The sequence below is a fragment of the Nerophis lumbriciformis genome, linkage group LG17, assembly GCF_033978685.3.
Source record: "Nerophis lumbriciformis linkage group LG17, RoL_Nlum_v2.1, whole genome shotgun sequence".
Lineage (NCBI taxonomy): Eukaryota > Metazoa > Chordata > Actinopteri > Syngnathiformes > Syngnathidae > Nerophis > Nerophis lumbriciformis.
The window spans coordinates 11,200,001-11,222,684 of record NC_084564.2 but is presented as its reverse complement, the minus strand read 5'-3'; the positions used below and the strand labels follow the sequence as shown (position 1 = coordinate 11,222,684).

Genomic DNA, 22,684 nt, shown 5'->3' with positions numbered 1-22,684 from the left:
GACAGAAAGGAGGACTTTTTTCTCCTCCATTCGAAAATGCGGACGTTTTTAGCACCACTGTCTGATTCCAATCAATGCAAGTCATCACAATCAGGTAATACACCAACTTATATTCTTGTCTTCATGAAAGAAAGGAATCTATATGTGTTCAACATGCCTGTATTATCTTTAAACACCTTAACTTGTTAACAATATTAACTATATGTGTTAAACATGCTTGTATTATCTTTAAACACCTTTAACTTGTTAACAATATTAACTATATGTATTAAACATGCTTGTATTATCTTTAAACACCTTTAATTTATTAACAATATTAACTATATGTATTAAACATTCTTGTATTATCATTAAACACCTTTAATTTATTAACAATATTAACTATATGTATTAAACATTCTTGTATTATTATCATTAAACCTTTAATTTATTAACAATATTAACTATGTGTTAAACATGATTGCATTATCATTAAACACCTTTAATGTATTAACAATATTAACTATATGTGTTAAACATGCTTGCATTATCATTAAACACCTTTAACTTGTTAACAAAAACATATATTTCATAAATAAGTAAATATAAATTATATATATGAATGAGGTAGATCCCCACGACTTGATAAATTGAAAAGTAGCTCGCCTGCAGAAAAAGTGTGAGCACCCCTGGTGTAAACAGTACACTTCAAGTGCATAGCAGATACATAAATAAACGTATCTGATTACATTTTCTGACCAAAAAAGGTATAGGCTAAAAGCTTTATTATGCCGACCCTTTCCACGTTCACTTTGCACATGTCAAATAGAGAAAATAAATAAATAAATTGGAACACAAAAAAGGACTCTAGAGTCTCTGTCAAAATCATAGTACTTGATCACATGTAAATACATGCATTTACCAATATATACAGTCCTGGTCAAAAGTTTACATACACTTGTAAAGAACATCATGTCATGGCTGTCTTGAGTTTCCAATCATTTCTACAACTCTTATTTTTTTGTGATAGAGTGATTGGAGCACATACTTGTTGGTCACAAAAAACATTCATGAAGTTTGCTTCTTTTATGAATTTATTATGGGTCTACTGAAAATGTGAGCAAATGTGCTGGGTCAAAAGTATACATACAGCAATGTTAATATTTGCTTACATGTCCCTTGGCAAGTTTACCTGCAATAAGGCGCTTTTGGTAGCCATCCACAAGCTTCTGCTTGAATTTTTGACCACTCCTTTTCACAAAATTGGTGCAGTTCAGCTAAATGTGTTGGTTTTCTGACATGGACTTGTTTCTTCAGCATTGTGCACACATTTAAGTCAGGACTTTGGGAAGGCCATTCTAAAATCTTAATTCTAGCCTGATTTAGCCATTCCTTTACCACTTTTGACGTGTGTTTGGGGTCATTGTCCTGTTGGAACACCCAACTGCGCCCAAGACCCAACCTCCAGGCTGATGATTTTAGCTTGTCTTGAAGAATTTGGAGGTAATCCTCCTTTTTCATTGTCCCATTTACTCTCGTAAAGCAGCAGTTCCATTGGCAGCAAAACAGGCCCAGAGTATAATACTACCACCACCATGCTTGACGGTAGGTATGGTGTTCCTGGGATTAAAGGCCTCACCGTTTCTCCTCCAAACATATTGCTGGGTATTGTGGCCAAACAGCTCCATTTTTGTTTCATCTGACATCACATGAAGAAAGATAAGACCTTCTGGAGGAAAGTTCTGTGGTCAGAAGGCTATAATTAAGGTTTTAAAATGGCCTTCCCAAAGTCCTGACTTAAACGTGTGGACAATGCTGAAGAAACAAGTCCATGTCAGAAAACCAACACATTTAGCTGAACTGTACCAAAATTCAAGCAGAAGCTTGTGGATGGCTACCAAAAGTGCCTTATTGCAGTGAAACTTGCCAAGGGACATGTAAGCAAATATTAACATTGCTGTATGTATACTTTTGACCCAGCACATTTGCTCACATTTTCAGTAGACCCATAATAAATTCATAAAAGAAGCAAACTTCATGAATGTTTTTTGTGACCAACAAGTATGTGCTCCAATCACTCTATCACAAAAAAATAAGAGTTGTAAAAATGATTGCAAACTCAAGACAGCCATGACATTATGTTCTTTTCTAGTGTATGTCAACTTTTGACCACGACTGTATACACATACGATTGTTCAAAACACTTTTTTCCTTTTTTTTGTTCATTAAGTTTAACTGTTGGAATATTGGCTTTGTGAGTTGTGAAGTGAATTATATTTATATAGTGCTTTTCTCTAGTGACTCAAAGCGCTTTACATAGTGAAACCCAATATCTAAGTTACATTCAAACCAGTGTGGGTGGCACTGGGAGAAGGTGGGTTAAGTGTCTTGCCCAAGGACACAACGGCAGTGACTAGGATGGTGGGAGCGGGAATCGAACCTGGAACCCTCAAGTTGCTGGCACGGCCACTCTACCAACCGAGCTATTCCGGCCCCAGTTCCCTGTATGCATTTCCACCAACGAATCTTGTGGCTCATTTCTGTAGAAGGAAGATTGGGTTTAAATTAGGGATGTCCGATAATGTCTTTTTGCCGATATCCGATATTGTCCAACTCTTTAATTACCGATACCGATATCAACTAATACCGATATATACAGTCGTGGAATTAACACATTATTATGCCTAATTTGAACAACCATGTATGGTGAAGATAAGGTCCTGTTTAAAAAAATAAAAATAAATAAATAAGATAAATAAATTAAAAACATTTTCTTGAATAAAAAAGAAAGTAAAACAATATAAAAACAGTTATATAGAAACTAGTAATGAATGAAAATGAGTCAAATTAAGTGTTAAAGGTTAGTACTATTAGTGGACCAGCAGCACGCACAATCATGTGTGCTTACGGACTGTATCCCTTGCAGACTGTATTGATATATATTGATATATAATGTAGGAACCAGAATATTAATAACAGAAAGAAACAACCCTTTTGTGTGAATGAGTGTAAATGGGGGAGGGAGTTTTTTTTTGGGGTTGGTGTACTAATTGTAAGTGTAGATTGTGTTTTTTATGTTCATTTAATTAAAAGAAAAAAAGATACGGATAATAAAAAAAAACAATACCCATAATTTCCGATAATACATTTTTTTAAAGCATTTATCAGCAGGCCGATATTATCGGACATCTCTAGTTTTGCCCTTTAAAAATCGTTTTTAAATCATATTTATTTTTATATTGGTTTTATATTTACTTATTTTGTTTGATATATATGGATATATAATGTAGGAACCAGAATATTAATAACAGAAAGAAACAACCCTTTTGTGTGAATGAGTGTAAATGAGGGAGGGAGATTTTTTGGGTTGGTGCACTAATTGTAAGTGTATCTTGTGTTTTTTATGTTCATTTAATAAAAATTTAAAAAAAGATACCGATAATATAAAAACCCGATACCGATAATTTCCGATATTAATTTTTTTTAAAGCATTTATCAGCAGGCCGATATTATCGGACATCTCTAGTTTTACCCTTTAAAAATCGTTTTTAAATCATATTTATTTTTATATTGGTTTTATATTTACTTATTTTGTTTGATATATATGGATATATAATGTAGGAACCAGAATATTAATAACAGAAAGAAACAACCCTTTTGTGTGAATGAGGGGAGGGAGTTTTTTTGGGTTGGTGCACTAATTGTAAGTGTATCTTGTGTTTTTCATGTTGATTTAATTAAAAAAAACAAAAAAAAACGATAGAGATAATAAAAAAAAACGATACCGATAATTTCCGATATTACATTTTAAAGCAGGCCGATATTATCGGACATCTCTAGTTTAAATATGTTTTAACAGGCACTCGCTTATTTATCCGATTACTCCATTAATCCAACAAACTGATTGATTAGTCTATTAGTAAAATAACTGATAGTTGCCAAATATTTCAAATGGATTCATTCCTTTATTTTTTTTTTCGCGACAGCCCAAATGTTATTTTTCATATTGGAAATACTTTACACGTATTTCGGTACTCAATCACTTTCAGCAACCAAAGCGGCGAAATCCCCCTCGTTATGTAAAACGCTGCATATAATTTGTTGTAAGGCTTCAGTTATGTAATAAATGTTGAAGTCTTTCATTAACGAGCGTGATTGACTTGCATTATAAAAAAAAACAAGATGTTGCTCATTAGGACACATGGTCCGCATTTGGATGGCCGGTTGTCTGAGGGGACGCCTTCGCCATCCTCTGAGGTGGTGACGGCTGATTGGTCCCTGTGGGACGAAGGTGTTGACGTGACCTTTGACCTGAGGGACCCCTGACGCAACAGGCAATTACCATCTGTCTATCAAAGCGAGGCGGAGGAACCGTAAGGCTTTCAACTGTCAGGTGTCAGTCAGCGCTCAGGGGGGGCGGGCCCTCTGACATCATCGGCCGCGGCTCTTCGGGGGTCAATAAGAACCGGCCGGGTTCGTCGTTTGATGCCACGCGTGATTGCGATGATCATGGGAGGCGTGCTGGAGAACCACTCGGACGCGGTGTTCGTCCTTCACGGCCTCAACGAGTCGGCGTCCAGCCGTCAGATCTACTTCTCCTTGGCGCTGGCGTCCTACGTGGTCACGCTGCTGGTCAACGTGACGCTGATCGTGACCGTGTGCGTGGAGAAGACGCTGCACGAGCCCATCTACATCTTCCTGTGCAACCTGTGCATCAACGGCATCTTCGGCGCGTCCACCTTCTACCCCAAGCTGCTGAGCGACCTGCTGGCCGAGGCGCACGTCATCTCGTACGCCGGCTGCCTGACGCAGATCTTCGCCGTCTACGGCTACATCTTCTGCGAGTTCGCCAGCCTGACCGTCATGGCGCTGGACCGCTACGTGGCCATCTGCTGGCCGCTGCGGTACCGCGCCGTGATGACGCCGCGCACGGTGGCGCGGCTGCTGGCGCTGACGTGGTGCTTGCCGCTGCTGGAGACGGCGTGCGGCTTGGGCCTGACGGCGAGGCTGCCGCTGTGCGGCCGCCACATCCACAAGTTGTTCTGCACCAACTGGGAGGTGGTCAAGCTGTCGTGCGTGGACACCACCGCCAATAACATGTACGGCTTCGCGCTCATGTTCTTGCACGTCTCGCAGGCGGGCCTCATCGTGGTGTCCTACGCCCACCTTGTGCACGCCGCCGTCAGGTCGCGCTCCGTCCGCCGCAAGTTCGTGCAGACGTGCATGCCGCACCTGCTCACTCTGCTCATCTTCACCGGCTCGCTGTTATTCGACACCTTGTTCTCCCGCTACGGCGGCGGCGACCAGCTGCAGGTTCTGCAGAACATGCTGGCCGTGGAGTTCCTGGTGGTGCCGCCCCTCGTTAACCCCGTCATCTACGGCATCAACCTGCAGCAGATTCGCTGGCGCATCGTCCACAACTTCACGCAGAAAGACGTCGCGCCGTCCGACTCGCACTGACACTGTCAGAAAAATTGTACTATCAAAAAACTTTGCGTTCTGAGTTCCAGTGAACAGATGAGAGCTGTCTTTGTTACACCACGCTAAAGGCTTGGAAAATTCCATTGTGTACGATGGGAGGAGACGGGACGGGGGGGTTATCTATTGTCATCGAAGACCTGCCCAGGCTGAAGCCAGGACCAGCCCGAGCCCGAGGCATCTTTTTCCTTTTGTGTTAAAGTGACCGAAAACAATGACTGTTTACATACTCCCCATTCCTTTGGAAGCAGATGTTGTTGTGTCCCAATAAAAAGAGGTGGCGTACAATCTTTCGCCAGAGCGTGCTGGAGATTGTATATGGCGTCACATTAGCATACCTGCCAACTACTCCGGTTTTCCCCGTAATTAGTACGGTTTTCATCAACCTACGGTTGTAGTGATAAAAAATACGTTTTTTCATTAATTAAAAAAAAATATTGGATCGGTTCGCAGCTGAGTGTGAAGCGACTGGGATGAGAATCAGCACCTCCAAGTCCGAGTCCATGGTTCTCGCCCGGAAAAGGGTGGAGTGCCATCTCCGGGTTGGGGAGGAGATCTTGCCCCAAGTGGAGGAGTTCAAGTACCTCGGAGTCTTGTTCACGAGTGAGGGAAGAGTGGATCGTGAGATCGACAGGCGGATCGGTGCGGCGTCTTCAGTAATGCGGACGCTGTATCGATCCGTTGTGGTGAAGAAGGAGCTGAGCCGGAAGGCAAAGCTCTCAATTTACCGGTCGATCTACGTTCCCATCCTCACCTATGGTCATGAGCTTTGGGTTATGACCGAAAGGACAAGATATCACGGGTACAAGCGGTCGAAATGAGTTTCCTCCGCCGGGTGGCGGGGCTCTCCCTTAGAGATAGGGTGAGAAGCTCTGTCATCCGGGGGGAGCTCAAAGTAAAGCCGCTGCTCCTCCACATCGAGAGGAGCCAGATGAGGTGGTTCGGGCATCTGGTCAGGATGCCACCCGAGCGCCTCCCTAGGGAGTTGTTTAGGGCACGTCCGACCGGTAGGAGGCCACGAGGAAGACCCAGGACACGTTGGGAAGACTATGTCTCCCGGCTGGCCTGGGAACGCCTCGGGATCGCCCGGGAGGAGCTGGACGAAGTGGCTGGGGAGAGGGAAGTCTGGGTTTCCCTGCTTAGGCTGCTGCCCCCGCGACCCGACCTCGGATAAGCGGAAGAAGATGGATGGATGGATGGAAAAAAAATATTTTAAAAAAAGTTTTATTCACGAAATCGCGTAACAACAATGACAATCGACACTGCTTCCCGTAACTTCCTATCGAGCCATTCCGAATGCCATGCGCGAGGCTATTTATAGCACCGCTGCCAAGCACGAGGCACCAGTTGCCCATTGTTTCCAAACGAGCGAACGATCGTGGAATCAGCCGGAGAAAAATCGCAAACGAGTCTTAAACCGAAAAGAAAACTGCAGTCATTCCGTGAAGAATATTCAAAAGCCTATCCGGGAATAATTATCCGTTCCAAAAAGGGTGAAAACTACGCGAATTGCACCTTGTGCAGACAAGATTTTTCGATCGGACACGGACGAATTAGCGATGTAAAAGACCACGTTGGGACAAAAAAACACAAGTCTAATGCCGTTGCTAGCGATACAAGTGGAAAACTTTCAACGTTTTTCGTCGCCCAAACAGATTCTTTGGATGTGATAAATGCCGAAGTTTTATTTAAAAAGGTAATGACACAAATGTTATCTATTGGAATTGTTTAGTACTGTTATACTGTTTAAAGTGTTTATACTATTTATGCTTTCAAGTCCAAGTTGAAGAAACCTTGTTAAATGTTGACAGCATAACTACCAAAATACAGAAGTATGTCCTTAATATTTTTGCAGTGCTATTTCTGTTGAAAAGTTAAAATGATTACATTAGAGATGTGATGTGCCACTTTTCAAGTGTCTGGTGGTTTAAATTAATTTTCATTAATTTTTCATATTTTGAATTCTTTTGAAAGGCTTACAAAAAAACTACATGTGAATTGTAATTCCATGCTATTGACAGGACTATTAATTTTAATGAAGTTAGCTTACCATGTTTACAGTATGATAATTGTGATAGAAATGTGAATTTTAGGCACAGAATATGTTTTACAATTGAACAAGGCAGTAGATTATACAAGCTTGGACAGAAAGTTAATAATGACACCAATTTTTTTTTTAATGGAATTGTTTAGTACTGTTTTACCATTTGTTTACTGTAAAAAGTGTTTATACTGTTTATACTTTCAATTAACAAATTGAAGTCTTGTGAAAGGTTGACAGGATAACTGGCATTAACTGTCAAAATAATTTCAAAACTATTGAAGTTAGCTTACAGAATAAACATGTCAATCAACCCATATGATTTTTGCTGTAATATTTTTGTTTTGAAAAGTCACTGTGACTGATAGAAAAGTGATGGTTTTAGCAACATTTTAACCTGTCTGAATGCAATCAATCATTTTGCGTCGGGGGGCGAAGCCTGAACCCCCCACCAGGACTTTGTCCTGGACCTGGACCTTTCTGATTTCAAAAGTTGGCAGGTATGCATTAGTGCCAAAAATCAGAGCGCATAAAAACTGTTATCGCGCGCTGATACTCCACTTCGTGCGTGCGCGCGACACCCTTTTGCGCGCGCGTGGTGCCTTTCTGTGCGCGCGCGGTGCTTTTTGCGCGCGCGCGACGCCTTTCTGCGCGCTCTCTGTGTACTCCTGGCATCTCTCCTCGCGCTGTCATGTTTCTTTTTGGCACTTTGGGGGCGGGTATGCTTAGACGGCCCCTCCTTTCTGATTGGCTGTGAGCATTTTTCATATGACCAATCATTCTCCAGCGTAGCAACGTTGTAGCCATCTTACCTCGGACATCTAGCCTCAATCATTACATTGATGTTAATGGTACATGTACTAATTAAATTACCATAACTTGCTCGATTTTCGACCAATTAAACGGTTTGCCTTGTTACAAATCTTATTACATGTAGATAAGACATAGGATGCTGTACCTGTTGAAATTACCTCTTTCGCTTTTAAAAAAAAAAAAGACTTAATTGTGCAACATAGTTGTGTAGGGTCAGTGTTAGTCAGTTCTCTGATTATTTTAAACTGTTTCAGAATACATTATTAAAAGGCTATTTTTAACATTTTAAAAACAAAATTCAAAGATTATTTCATTAATTTTATGGCTGAATCAAAAGAAATTCCATAAATTAGAAAACAAATGTTGAAGAAGAAGTGAAAATATTAAATAATGTTATGGTTGGATGTTATTGCTGGTGGACCAGTTCTGGCTGAAAGATGTGATTATGGTGTTTGTTGTCTTATTATTTATTTGGGTCACATTTTGTATTACCCTGTATTGTGTTTATGTGGTATGAAATAACCTTCGTCAGCGCGCGACATTTTTTTATCCACTTCTTCCTCCGTAAATCTTGATACATATTGACGATGACCCGCCCTGCTATACTTCTGATTGGCTCTGAGCATTTTTCGCCTGACCAATCAGAAAGAAGGGGCCGTCTAAGCATACCCGCCCCCAAAGTGCCAAAAAGAAACATGACAGCGCGAGGAGAGATGCCAGGAGTACACACAGTACATATACATTCATTGTACAAACACATATACACATTCTGTACATATACATTCATTGTACAAACACATATACACATTCTGTACATATACATTCATTGTACAAACACATATACACATTCTGTACATATACAAGTACATATGCATACTTACACTCATGCACATAATCACGTTTCACCAAACATATATTAACGTTGTTGCCCTAGGGTAAACTGGGTGTAACACATGGCACACTGACAAAGCTTAACCTATTGTGACTATAACAATCTACAAGGTTAATGTAGGTTGCTTCTCTTTCTCCCCCTCCATTTTTCTGCATTCTTTCGTATCTCAAGTTATCATTACGTATATGTATTGTTGCATTTAAACAACTGTATTGTTGATAATAAAGGTAAATTATTGGTATTGTTCATTATCAATAGCGCTATTTCTATTGGTATTTGTATTGATCCATTTGTAGTGTAATAATGCTCATTGTCATTTCTGGATTATTTTTTATTTTTCGCTAACTGCTTATTTGCTATTACTTTTACCATCATGTTTATACATGTCGTATTTGCTGATGTTGCTCTATTGTTGTTGTTGTTGTTGTTGTTGTTTGCTGTTGTTGTTTTTGTCTCTCTGTCTAATCCCCCTCTTGTCTCCACAATTTCCCCCTGTCTTCTTTTTTTTCTCTTTCTATCCCCTCCTGCTCCGGCCCGGCTGCACTAAATGATAATATAAATACATTTAATAAAGTCAAATACAAATAAGGCAACAAGAAAAGTATCCTACACTTCTCTTTTGTAAAGTAAATCTGAACAGCCGACATGGGCATCTACATCAACTATATGATTTACCTGAGAAGCTGGACAGGACACAAAAAAAAAAAAAAAAAAAAGGAGTACACAGAGAGCGCGCAAAAAGGCACCGCGTGCGCACAGAAAGGCACCGCGCGCGCGCAAAAAGGCACCACGCGCGCGCGCACGAAGTGGAGAATCAGCGCGCGATAACAGTTTTTATGCGCTCGGATTTTTGGCACTAATGTGACGCCATAATTGTAGAAGGATACAATGTCCGGGCAACTCTCCTCAATATATTGAGTCCAAATATAATTCTGTCTCTGTTGATTCTTTGCTTCTTGTCTTGTTTAATAGATGTCATCAGTGTTTGAACCTGACAGACACCTTTTCTTTTGGATTCCATTTGTTCACACACAAACGAGTTGAACTCTGCTCGATTGATTTTATTCTTGGAAATGTTGCGTTCGTGTAAACATCGGCGGCGCCAAACATAAAAAAAAAAAGTCAACTTGTTACCCGTAGAAGAACGAGGACTTCACACAATGCGGCGAATCAGCTTGTTTCTCTCCGGCTGGAGAAACTCCTCCACCAGCGCGTCGGTCACCTGCTTAAGCTCCGCCTCCAGACAGCACACCTCACTGCCAACACAGAGAACAGGACGTGATGTCGTTTGTGAACGAACGATCCGATCCGAGTTAGGGATGTCCCGATCCAGGTTTTTGCACTTCCGATCCGATACCGATACTGGCCTATCCGAGCATGTATTAAAGTTTAAAGTTATTTAGCCTACTTAGTTGTCAGAATCATGTTGAAAAGGGTTTTAGTACTCTTGATAACAACTAGCCAACAGAATTAGGGGAGTTTGAATAATACACAATGGTTGGTAACAAGAAACTAACCTGTTTATTCAAGGATAAACACAAAATAGACAAAATTATACATGACAAACAGAAATGGCATCATTGAAACTAGGGCTGGGCGATATGGCCTTTTTTTAATATTGCGATATTTTAAGGCCATATTGCGATACACGATATATATCTCGATATTTTGCCTTAGCCTTGAATGAACACTTGATGCATATAATCACAGCAGTATGATGATTCTATGTGTTTTGATTGATTGATTGAGACTTTTATTAGTAGGTTGCACAGTGAAGTACATATTCCGTACAATTGACCACTAAATGGTAACACCCCAATAAGTTTTTCAACTTGTTTAAGTCGGGGTCCACTTAAATTGATTCATGATACAGATATATACTATCAGATATATACTATCATCATAATACAGTCATCACACAAGATAATCACATTGAATTATTTACATTATTTATAATCCAGGGTGTGGAGGGGGGCGCCGGATGTAAGTGTCGAAAAGACAGCCAAAAGAGTTTGATATGAGAATAAATCTAAAGTTAAAATATAGGGTAGAAATGCACCCATTTGCAGGAAATGTAGTCTTGATATTCAAAATTTTCTTTCAAGGCTTGCATGTCTACATTAAAACATTCTTCTTCATACTGCATTAATATATGCTACTTTTAAACTTTCATGCAGAGAAGAAAATCACAACTAAAAAAAATCACTAATTTTTTCATACGGTGTTGATGTGGAAATTTTTGCCTCGGCATTTTGATGGTGTGGACGTGTGGCACCGAACAGAGATAACTTGCAGTGTATGATGAAAACTGTTTTCTCTGTCGTGTCCGTGTGTCGAAAATTGTTATGCGCTTATTTTTTTATTTGATTTTGTGCGTGGCATATAATTGCTATGCGCAGAGGACGCTTTGGCAGTGCGCAATTGCACAGACGCGCACCTTAGAGGGAACGTCACACGGCTGCGCTAGCATCACAGCTAACGTTAGCCATGCTGCTACCTCTCTGCTCGGGGAGGACGTATGTGACGTGTGACGTGACAGGATGTGACATGTGTAAGAAGGTGCGCTTGCTGTCTGTGAGAGGGAGACACAGAAAAGAGTGAGAAGAGCCGGTCGTGTAATGCCAGCAGCTAAAAGCAACTGCGTGAGAATCCACAGACCTCAGACCTGTGGATGTGTTGAAGGTGTGCTGGAAAATGCGGAACGGAAGTTAGGGAGCAGCAGAAAAGTGGAATGTATTATTTAAATCGGTGCGTTGAAAAACACGGACCGGAGTTTTTTTTAAACTGGATCTGGATCGGTATTTTCCCATGCCTTGCCGATACGCATTTTTTGGCAAATATCGGCGGCCGATATGATCCAAATATCGGATCGGGACATCCCTAATCCGAGTGACGCTGACTTGAAATAGTCGTCCTCGCCTTCATCTCCTCCAGGCTTGATTACTGCAGCGCACTTCTCGTCAGGGTCCCCAAAAAGAGCATCAAAAATCTCCAGTACATTGAAAACAGCGCAGCGAGGATCCTGACGAGAGTGCGCAAGCGTGATCATATCACACCTATCCTCAAATCACTCCACTGGCTCCCTATTGCATCCCGGACCCAATTTAAGATGAACCTGCTAACTCACCAACCTCAAGGACCTAGTTTCCCCTCAACCTCCGCTCCTCAAACACTAACCTCCTCAAACCCATCAGGACAAAGTTACAATCTAAGGGCCGCCGGGCTTTCTGCTCGACCGCTCCCGAACTTTGGAACGCTCTCCCCGACCATCTTAGAGCACCACAGTCGGTCGACCGTTTTAAGAAGGGACTAAAAACCCACCTTTTTAGCACAGCTTTTATCTCATTTCACTGCTTGCTTATCTATTTTATCCAGTGCTTACATTTCTATTTCTATCTATGTTTCTGTTTTATCTAGTGTGTGTCACGATTTCATTTCTATTGTAATTTTTTATTATATATTCTAACTTTCTATTTTAATTTTTTATTATATATTCTAACTTTCTATTTTAATTTTTTAGCACTGCTTTTATCTCATTTCACTACTTGCTTATCTGTTTTATCCAGTGCTTACATTTCTATTTTTATCGATGTTTCTGTTTTATCTAGTGTGTGTCACGATTTCATTTCTATTGTAATTTTTTATTATATATTCTAACTTTCTATTTTAATTTTTTATTATATATTCTAACTTTCTATTTTAATTTTTTAGCACTGCTTTTATCTCATTTCACTGCTCGCTTATCTGTTTTATCCAGTGCTTACATTTCTATTTTTATCTATGTTTCTGTTTTATCTAGTGTGTGTCACGATTTCATTTCTATTGTAATTTTTTATTATATATTCTAACTTTCTATTTTAATTTTTTATTATATATTCTAACTTTCTATTTTAATTTTTTATATTTTGTAGCACTTTGAGATTTTAACAAATGTAAAGTGCGTTACATTATTATTATTATTTAAATAAAAGGGAGTGCTGCTTTAGGACATTCTAGAACTGGCCCTCAGTGTTAGAAGACACCATCAGTTCATATTAAAATGACAATATAAACCGCTGCGTCTCCATATATTACAACATTTGAAAAAAGTTTTTATTTCAGTAAATTCTTATATTCTATGATAGCCTGCACACAGTGAAATATTTCAAAAATACACAGCTTTTGTTCTCTACAGTCTAAAACTGGAAAAAGTTAGGTTTTCGCTAAAAGGCAGTGCTCATGTGAGTGTGAGTGTTGGCCCTGTGATGAGGTGGCCACTTGATAAAGCCTTTATAATCATTTTGTGATTAACTTATTGTTTCATATCATTTGACAAGGTTGTAAATTGTAAGTAAGTTAGATATAATTATTGAGTATGATTAAAATCAAGAGTAAGATGACTAATTCTGTGTTAATATTAGAGATGTCCGATAATGGCTTTTTTGCCGATATTGTCCAACTCTTAATTACCGATACCGATATACACAGTCGTGGAATTAACACATTATTATGCCTAATTTTGTTGTGATGCCCCGTTGGATGCATTAAACAATGTAACAAGGTTTTCCAAAATAAATCAACTCAAGTTATGCAAAAAAATGCCAACATGGCACTGCCATATTTATTATTGAAGTCACAAAGTGCATTATTATTTTTTTAACATGCCTCAAAACAGCAGCTTGGAATTTGGGACATGCTCTCCCTGAGAGAGCATTAGGAGGTTGAGGTGGGCGGGGTTTTGGGGTGCATATTGCAGCGTCCTGGAAGAGTTAGTGCTGCAAGGGGTTCTGGGTATTTGTTCTGTTGTGTTACGGTGCGGATGTTCTCCCGAAATGTGTTTGTCATTCTTGTTTGGTGTGGGTTCACAGTGTGGCGCATATTTGTAACAGTGTTGAAGTTGTTTATACGGCCACCCTCAGTGTGACCTGTATGGCTGTTGACCAAGTATGGATTGCATTCTCTTGTGTGTGTGAAAAGTTGTAGATATTATGTGATTGGGCCGGCACGCAAAGGCAGTGCCTTTAAGGTTTATTGGCGCTCTGTACTTCTCCCTACGTCCGTGTACACAGCGGCGTTTTAAAAAGTCATACATTTTACTTTTTGGAACCGATACCGATCATCTCCGATATTACATTTTAAAGCATTTATCGGCTGATAATATCGGCAGTCCGATATTATCGGACATCTCTAATATTCATTATTATTTATTCATATTATTTATCGTGATTTTTTTTCAGTATTTATTTTCATAATCTGGCTGACCAAAGCCTTTATGATAATTTTGTGATTAACTTATTGTTTCATATCATTTGACAAGGTTGTAAATTATAAGTAGGTTAGACATAATTATTGAGTACGATTAAAATCAAGAGTAAGATGACTAATTCTGTGTTAATATTAGAGATGTCCGATAATGGCTTTATTGCCGATATTGTCCAACTCTTAATTACCGATACCGATATCAATCGATACCGATATATACAGTCGTGGAATAATCACATTATTATGCCTAATTTTGTTGTGATGCCCCGCTGGATGCATTAAACAATGTAACAAGGTTTTCCAAAATAAATCAACTCAAGTTATGGAAAAAAATGCCAACATGGCACTGCCATATTTATTATTGAAGTCACAAAGTGCATTATTATTTTTTTAACATGCCTTAAAAGAGCAGCTTGGAATTTAATAAATTTGGGACATGCTCTCCCTGAGAGAGCATTAGGAGGTTGAGGTGGGCGGGGTTTTGGGGTGCATATTGTAGCGTCCCGGAAGAGTTAGTGCTGCAAGGGGTTCTGGGTATTTGTTCTGTCGTGTTACGGTGCGGATGTTCTCCCGAAATGTGTTTGTCATTCTTGTTTGGTGTGGGTACACAGTGTGGCGCATATTTGTAACAGTGTTGAAGTTGTTTATACGGCCACCCTCAGTGTGACCTGTATGGCTGTTGACCAAGTATGCCTGGCATTCTCTTGTGTGTGTAAAAAGTTGTAGATATTATGTGATTGGACCGGCACGCAAAGGCAGTGCCTTTAAGGTTTACTGGCACTCTGTACTTCTCCCTACGTCCGTGTACACAGCGGCGTTTTAAAAAGTTATAAATTTTACTTTTTGATACCAATAATTTCCGATATTACATTTTAAAGCATTTATCGACCGATGATATCGGCAGTCCGATATTATCGGACATCTCTAATATTCATTATTATTTATTCATATTATTTATCATGATTTTTTTCGGTATTTATTTTCATAATCTGGCTGACCAAAGCCTTTATGATAATTTTGTGATTAATTTATTGTTTCATATCATTTGACAAGGTTGTAAATTGTAAGTAGGTTAGATATAATTATTGAGTACGATTAAAATCAAGAGTAAGACGACTAATTCCGTGTTAATATTTGTGTAGTTGAGCCCTAAGTTCAAAAAGGTCTTGAAGCCCTGTTCTAACGTAACAAATGTTTCAGCTGACCTGGTTCCGGGCGTGGCGCGCAGCTCGCTGTAGTATTTGATTTTGGGTTCCGTGCCGCTCGTTCTCAGCGTGGCCACCACGCCGTTGTGCAGCGTGAAGGTGATCATGTGACCGCTCCTGCTCACGGGGAGAACCTGCGCAGAAAACGGCCACAGAGTTAGGGGTTGTGGGGGGGTCAAGATCAAAAGGAGACAAGGCGACACGTCTTACCGAGCGGCAATCAGGCTGACTGCTGTCGTATCCCGTGGTGACGTCTCTCACGTGCACGATGCGCACGCCGCCGCAGGTGTCGGGGTACGAGCCTCGGCCGTCGAAGTCTCTGATCCGGGCGAAGATCTTGTGGACGGTGGCGGCGTCGTTGCAGATGACGTAGGAGCTCGTGGAGACGTGATGGCCGTACCTGCGGAAAGGAAGTGCCCGCCGGTTTGGAAATGTTCCGCACTGCGAGGTCGCTGAAAGCCGGAAGTAGCTCACGTCAGGTAGATGTTGTGCAGCTGCTGCTGGAGGCTCAGCTTCCTGTGGTGGAGGTAAGCGGCCATCTCGGCCACCACGGCCGCCGTGCTCACGCCGTCCTTGTCAGGAAGCAGCGCGCCGCACAGGAAGCCTGCGTGCACAGGAAGCACACACGAGTCAAGAGCAACATGGCGGGAAGTGGGATTTTTTTTATTTGTTACGTACCGATGGACTCCTCGAAGGCAAACAAAACGGTCTTTCCGCTTCCGGTGAGTTCGTGGATCCGGTTTCCGATCCATTTGAAGCCCGGGAGAGTTTCCTGTTAAGATAGTGGGGCGCAATTATTTATTATTTTTGTCACACCGCCCCTAAAATTAATGCTTGTTTTTTTTCATCTGTATGTGTCAAGATTTTACTAACAATAATGATAAAGTTAAAAAGTTAAAGTATCTATGATTGTCACACACACACTAGGTGTGGCGAAATTATTCTCTGCATTTGACCCTTACCCTTGATCACCCCCTGGGAGGTGAGGGGAGCAGTGAGCAGCAGCAGTGGCCGCGCCCGGGAATCATTTTTGGTGATTTAACCCCCAATTCCAACCCTTGATGCTGAGTGCCAAGCAGGGATGTAATGGCTCCCATTTTTATAGTCTTTGGTATGACTCGGCCGGGGTTTGAACTCTACACTATTGCTTGTCATGCCCACACCTTACTCTGCCCCCTTGTCCCATTAGTTAAGAAGCCCCCCCTGTAGTGAATATTTATTTATCTCACCCGAGTCAAACTCAACAATATTTCATGTAGCACACCAGATCATTTTACGTGGTCTGCCATATCATTTTATGTGGTTCCGCTCATTATTTAATTTGGCCCACCAAGTCATTGAAAGTGTTCCGGTACATTATTTCATGTTGCCTGCCCTATCATTTAAAGTGACCCGCAACATCATTTTATGTGGTCTAGCACAAGTGGCCTGCAACATCATTTTATGTACTCCAGCACTTTATTTCACGTGGTTCACCACATCATTATAGTGGCCTGCCAAATAATTTTACGTGGTCCGGCACATTATTTCATGTGGCCTGTCGTATCATTTTATGTGGTCCAGTACATTATTTCATGTGACCCTCTATGTCATTTTACGTGGCCCAGCAACATTATTTCATGTGGTACGGTACATTATTTCATTTGGCCTGTCATATTATTTTATGTACTCCAGCACTTTATTTTAAGTGGTCCACCATTTCATGTGGTCCGGCACATTATTTCATGTAGCCTGCCATATCATTTTATGTGGCCTACTACATCAATTTATGGGGTCCGGCACAATATTTGATGTGGCCTGCCACACCATTTTGTGGCCCAGCACATTATTTCAAGTGGCCCACCATGTCATTTTACCAGGCTGCCACACCATTTGTAGTCCGGATCATCATTTTACGTGGTCCGGCACATTATCTCAGGTGGCCCACCATGTCATTTTACCAGGCTGCCACACCTTTTGTAGTCCGGATCATCATTTTACGTGGTCCGGCACATTATCTCAGGTGGCCCACCATGTCATTTTACCAGGCTGCCACACCTTTTGTAGTCCGGATCATCATTTTATGTGGTCCAGCAGATTATTTTACCTGGCCCACCACGTCATTTTACCAGGCTGCCACACCATTTGTAGTCCGGATCATCATTTTATGTGGTCCAGCACATTATTTCACGTGGTCCGGCACATTATCTCAGGTGGCCCAGCACATTATATCATGTGGCCCACCATATCATTTTACCACGCTGCCACACCATTTGTAGTCCAGATCATCATTTTATGTGGCCCAGCACATTATTTCAAGTGGCCAACCATGTCATTTTACCAGGCTGCCACACCATTTGTAGTCTGGATCATCATTTTATGTGGCCCAGCACATTATTTCATGTGGTCCGGCACATTATTTCATGTAGCCTGCCATATCATTTTATGTGGCCTACTACATCAATTTATGGGGTTCGGCACAATATTTCATGTGGCCTGCCACACCATTTTGTGGCCCAGCACATTATTTCCATGGCCCACCATGTCATTTTACCAGGCTGCCACACCTTTTGTAGTCCGGATCATCATTTTATGTGGTCCAGTACATTATTTCATGTGGCCATGTGGCCCACCATGTCATTTTACCAGGCTGCCACACCATTTGTAGTCCGGATCATCATTTTATGTGGTCCAGCACATTATTTCATGTGGTCCGGCACATTATCTCAGGTGGCCCAGCACATTATATCATGTGGCCCACCATATCATTTTACCACGCTGCCACACCATTTGTAGTCTGGATCATCATTTTATGTGTCCCAGCACATTATTTCCAGTGGCCAACCATGTCATTTTACCAGGCTGCCACACCATTTGTAGTCTGGATCATCATTTTATGTGGCCCAGCACATTATTTCATGTGGTCCGGCACATTATTTCATGTAGCCTGCCATATCATTTTATGTGGCCTACTACATCAATTTATGGGGTTCGGCACAATATTTCATATGGCCTGCCACACCATTTTGTGGCCCACCATGTCATTTTACCAGGCTGCCACACCTTTTGTAGTCCGGATCATCATTTTATGTGGTCCAGTACATTATTTCATGTGGCCCACCATGTCATTTTACCAGGCTGCCACACCTTTTGTAGTCCGGATCATCATTTTATGTGGTCCAGCACATTATTTCCGTGGTCCGGCACATTATCTCAGGTGGCCCACCATGTCATTTTACCAGGCTGCCACACCATTTGTAGTCCGGATCATCATTTTATGTGGTCCAGCACATTATCTCAGGTGGCCCAGCGCATTATTTAATGTGGCCCACCATATAATTTTACCAAGCTGCCACACCATTTGTAGTCCGGATCATCATTTTATGTGGTCCAGCACATTATTTTATGTGGCCCACCATGTAATTTTACCAGGCTGCCACACCATTTGTAGTCTGGATCATCATTTTATGTGTCCCAGCACATTATTTCAAGTGACCCACCATGTCATTTTACCAGGCTGCCACACCATTTGTAATCCGGATCATCATTTTATGTGGTCTAGCATATTACTTCACGTAGTCCGGCACATTATTTCATGTGGCCTGCCACATAATTTCATCTGGCCTACCACATTATTTCACGTAGTCCGGCACATTATTTCACGTAGTCCGGCACATAATAAATGTGGCCTACCACATTATTTGACGTAGTCCGGCCCATTATTTCATTTGGCCTACCAGATCTTTTTTTGTGGCCCGGTTCATTCTTTCAAGTGGCCTGCCACCTAATTTTATGTTGGCCAATGCATTATTTTATTTAGCCATCACCATTTTAAAGAAATGGTGAAGGCTAAATTCAATCAATCAGGGGTGTCCAACAGTTTCCTATGTATGCAAACTATGTTGCATATTTAGTTTCCTATGTATGCAACAAGGCATAAGTTAAGTTACATGCGGCCCTTTGTAGGCCACCATAATTGTGGTGTGGCCCTCAATGAAAACCAGTTGGACACCCCTGATTGATCTGCATGTGTCAAATATACGCTATTGCCTCTCACGGCGGGAAAGCGTTGTCACCGTCGTCGTCCACGTCTCCGTTGTGGCGGACTCACCTCGAAGTGGAAGCCTTCGACGCGGGCCAGAGCCTGCAGGATTTTGGAGGACACGGTGGTGGCGAGCATGTAGACGTGCTGCAGGTCAGCGGGGTCGTCGTGCGTCTCCTTCCACGAGAACAGCATCCACCAGCCCAGGAGCGCCGCCAGCTCGTTCCCGGAAAAAACCTTCCAGCGACACCTGTGGCCAGACCACGCCCCCTTTCCAGGCTCCGTCACCACCACCTGACCCTCACACCAGCGGCAGGCCACACCCACCTGTCGCACGTCTCCGCCACCGCCAGTCGATCCGCATCAGGATCCGTCGCCAGGACGACGCGGGCCTTTTCCTTCTCGGCCAGAAGTAGAGCGAGTTCCTGGACGAGAGGACGCGTCAAAGGTGTACGAGGGCGACAGCGCCAGAACACGGCGTCCTACCAGGACAGACTCGCCCTCCTCCGGGTTGGGACAGCGCACAGACGGGAAGTCCGGGTCTGGGTCTTTCTGCTCCGGCACCGGAATGGGTGGAGGGAACCCGAACGCTTGGAAGGCTTGACGGACGAAGACGTGTCCCACGCCGTGGAAGGACGAGTGGACGAACTTGAGAGGACACCTGCTGTTGATCTGTCTGAGGAGGAGCAGATGCCGAGAGGAAGCAGAAGAGGCCCCTACCAGCCAGGAGCTTACCTGTGGAAGCAGAGACCGGCGAGCTGGTCCAGGTAGCGGCGGTCCACGTGGCTCAGGGGGTCTGTCCTCAGGGGGCTCGTGTGGACCAGCTGGACGTCCCAGCAGGAGGCGCTCCAGGGCTCCAGATGCTCCTCCATGCTTTTCAGGATGCCTTTGTCGTGAGGGGAGGCGATTTGAGCGCCATTACACCAGTACACCTGAGGGGGGCGCAGTACAGTGGGTCTGGGTTTGTTTTTGCCTCGTCCCTCACTTAGTGAATGCACTACCGACCTGATAAGTCCAAAAGAGAGAGAGATGATACAGTATTATCTGCTCACACATGCTACCTGCTGGTTGTTTGAGCACACTGCAGCAATTCCTGGATAGTCCCCCTCCTTAATGCTTGAGTCACAAGCAGGATTCTCACAGGAATGAGGCAAAAATACAACCTTGCCTAATGTAGATATGTGACGTTCGCGAACGAATCGAGTTTTTTGAATGGCTCTTTGAGGTAAACACCGAGAACCGATTCCTGTTTAGAGCCGTTAAAAATTCTACCCAAACATTTAATAAATAAATCAAATCAAATACAAATAAGACAAGAGAAGTATACAACACTTCTCTTTTCTAAAGTAAATCTGTACAGCAGATATGATCATCTACATCTACAATATGATTTGTCTGAGTGGGTGGACAGGACAGATTAAAAAAAAATGATTTTTTTTTATTTTTTTTTTAATCGATTAAAAATTCAAATAAAAATCGCGATTAATTCGAAAATTTATTTTTTTACACCCCTAATATATATACATTTTTGTACATTTTACAAAATGTATTTATCTTTTATTCAATTGGATTAAAATTTCTAGTTCATTGTTCTGATATGTAGTAGTTCAATCGTACACACCCCAGGTAGTGCAGTACAATTTTTGACATTTTAATTATCTCCTAATTATTGTTCTTGTTGTATTTATACTTCTGGTATCCATTAATGCAGTGTAGAAAGTGTATTAATAATAATAATAATAATAATAGAACAGGTTTGCCTAATAGCGTCTACTTCTATGCATTTTATTCTTATTTATTATTTGTGGAGGGGTTTTCTCGGTATTGTTAAAATGCTCTCAGTTTTTTAGTAGAGGAATATGTCATCGTTTTATGGAATGTTTACAATAACAACACAAATTAAATTATAGCCAATATTTCCGAATATTTCCCACCAATAGAGTAATATTTGCACAAATTGTAATTATTCAGATTTTATGACTGATACTACCTTGAACTGTTTTAATAATTACGAGCCAGGTGTGTGAAAAGGGGCGTGGTCGGAGCCGGCTCACCTTGTAGCCATTGTCCTCTTTAGGGTTGTGGGACGCTGTGATCATGACGCCGGCCGCCGCGCCCAACTCCACGACTCCAAAAGGCTGCAACACGCCACACACACACACACACACACACACACCGCGTCAGGCTCGGCGCCACAGGAAGTAAGGCCTCGCGTCTCTCACCACGTACGGCGTGGGGACGTAGCTGGAGAAGAGGTGCACGCGGACGTCTCTGCTCAGCATCACGGCGGCCGTGAGCGCCGCCAGCCTGACAAAAAAACATGAGGGCGAAGTGTTTCCACGGCAAAAGTCAAATCTGCGGGGCGTTACCGTTCACTGCTGCAGCCGCTCTCACGCCGGCCCCTGGCGTCGAAGCCCACCACCACACCTCTGTGGGCCGTGTCCGGAACGCACCTGAGCAGGTACGCGCACAAGCCCTGCAACACACACACACATGAGCACGGCATCACTGACACACACACGCACGCAACACTCACCTGTGTGGCCTGGATGACGGTGAGGTCATTGATGCGGTTAAAGCCCGCCCCCATGGGTGCCCTGAGGCCGGCCGTGCCAAAGGTCAACCTGCTGCTCAGTCTGGACCTCAGCTCGTCCACATGAGGCCACTCCAACAGAGCCAGCAGCTCAGCGCGAGTGTGAACGTTCTGGAATACATCGCACACCAACCACCATGCAGGGGCGCCATTTAGGAGGGACTTGTTTTTTACCGGACATCATGCTTTGTGTTAATAATGGCATTTATGGCTCTTTGAAGGGAGCCGCATCTTGAGGAGCCGTTCCTTTCAAAGAGCCGTTCAAAAGACTGGCTCGTTAATATATTTTTTTAACTGTTTTTTTTTTTTTTATCAAGGAAGCAAATCACTAGTATCAGTTATAAGATCAGAATTAGGGATGTCCGATAATATCGGACTGCCGATATTATCGGCCGATAAATGCTTTAAAATGTAATATCAG

The 22,684-nt window shown here is 42.2% G+C and overlaps 2 protein-coding genes across 2 annotated transcripts in view; one reads left to right on the top strand and one right to left on the bottom strand.

Moving 5' to 3' along the window:
* pgm2l1 (phosphoglucomutase 2-like 1) overlaps positions 1-22,684 on the bottom strand; it is a 34,162-nt gene that overhangs the window by 6,513 nt on the left and 4,965 nt on the right. Inside the window, exons 2-14 of the mRNA XM_061972462.2 lie at positions 22,207-22,374; positions 22,040-22,146; positions 21,893-21,977; positions 21,725-21,808; positions 20,406-20,602; positions 20,157-20,346; positions 19,998-20,095; positions 19,740-19,920; positions 16,328-16,421; positions 16,124-16,253; positions 15,860-16,049; positions 15,650-15,783; positions 10,338-10,459 (exon numbers count right to left, since the gene is read on the bottom strand). Of these exons, the coding sequence (XP_061828446.1) occupies positions 10,357-10,459; positions 15,650-15,783; positions 15,860-16,049; positions 16,124-16,253; positions 16,328-16,421; positions 19,740-19,920; positions 19,998-20,095; positions 20,157-20,346; positions 20,406-20,602; positions 21,725-21,808; positions 21,893-21,977; positions 22,040-22,146; positions 22,207-22,374 (1,761 nt within the window). The 3' untranslated portion in view covers positions 10,338-10,356. The remainder of the gene's footprint in view (positions 1-10,337; positions 10,460-15,649; positions 15,784-15,859; positions 16,050-16,123; positions 16,254-16,327; positions 16,422-19,739; positions 19,921-19,997; positions 20,096-20,156; positions 20,347-20,405; positions 20,603-21,724; positions 21,809-21,892; positions 21,978-22,039; positions 22,147-22,206; positions 22,375-22,684) is intronic.
* Positions 4,483-5,439, top strand: LOC133614901 (olfactory receptor 1D2-like). The gene has a single exon (XM_061973265.2). The coding sequence runs from the start codon at positions 4,483-4,485 to the stop codon at positions 5,437-5,439; it is 957 nt and encodes a 318-aa protein (XP_061829249.2).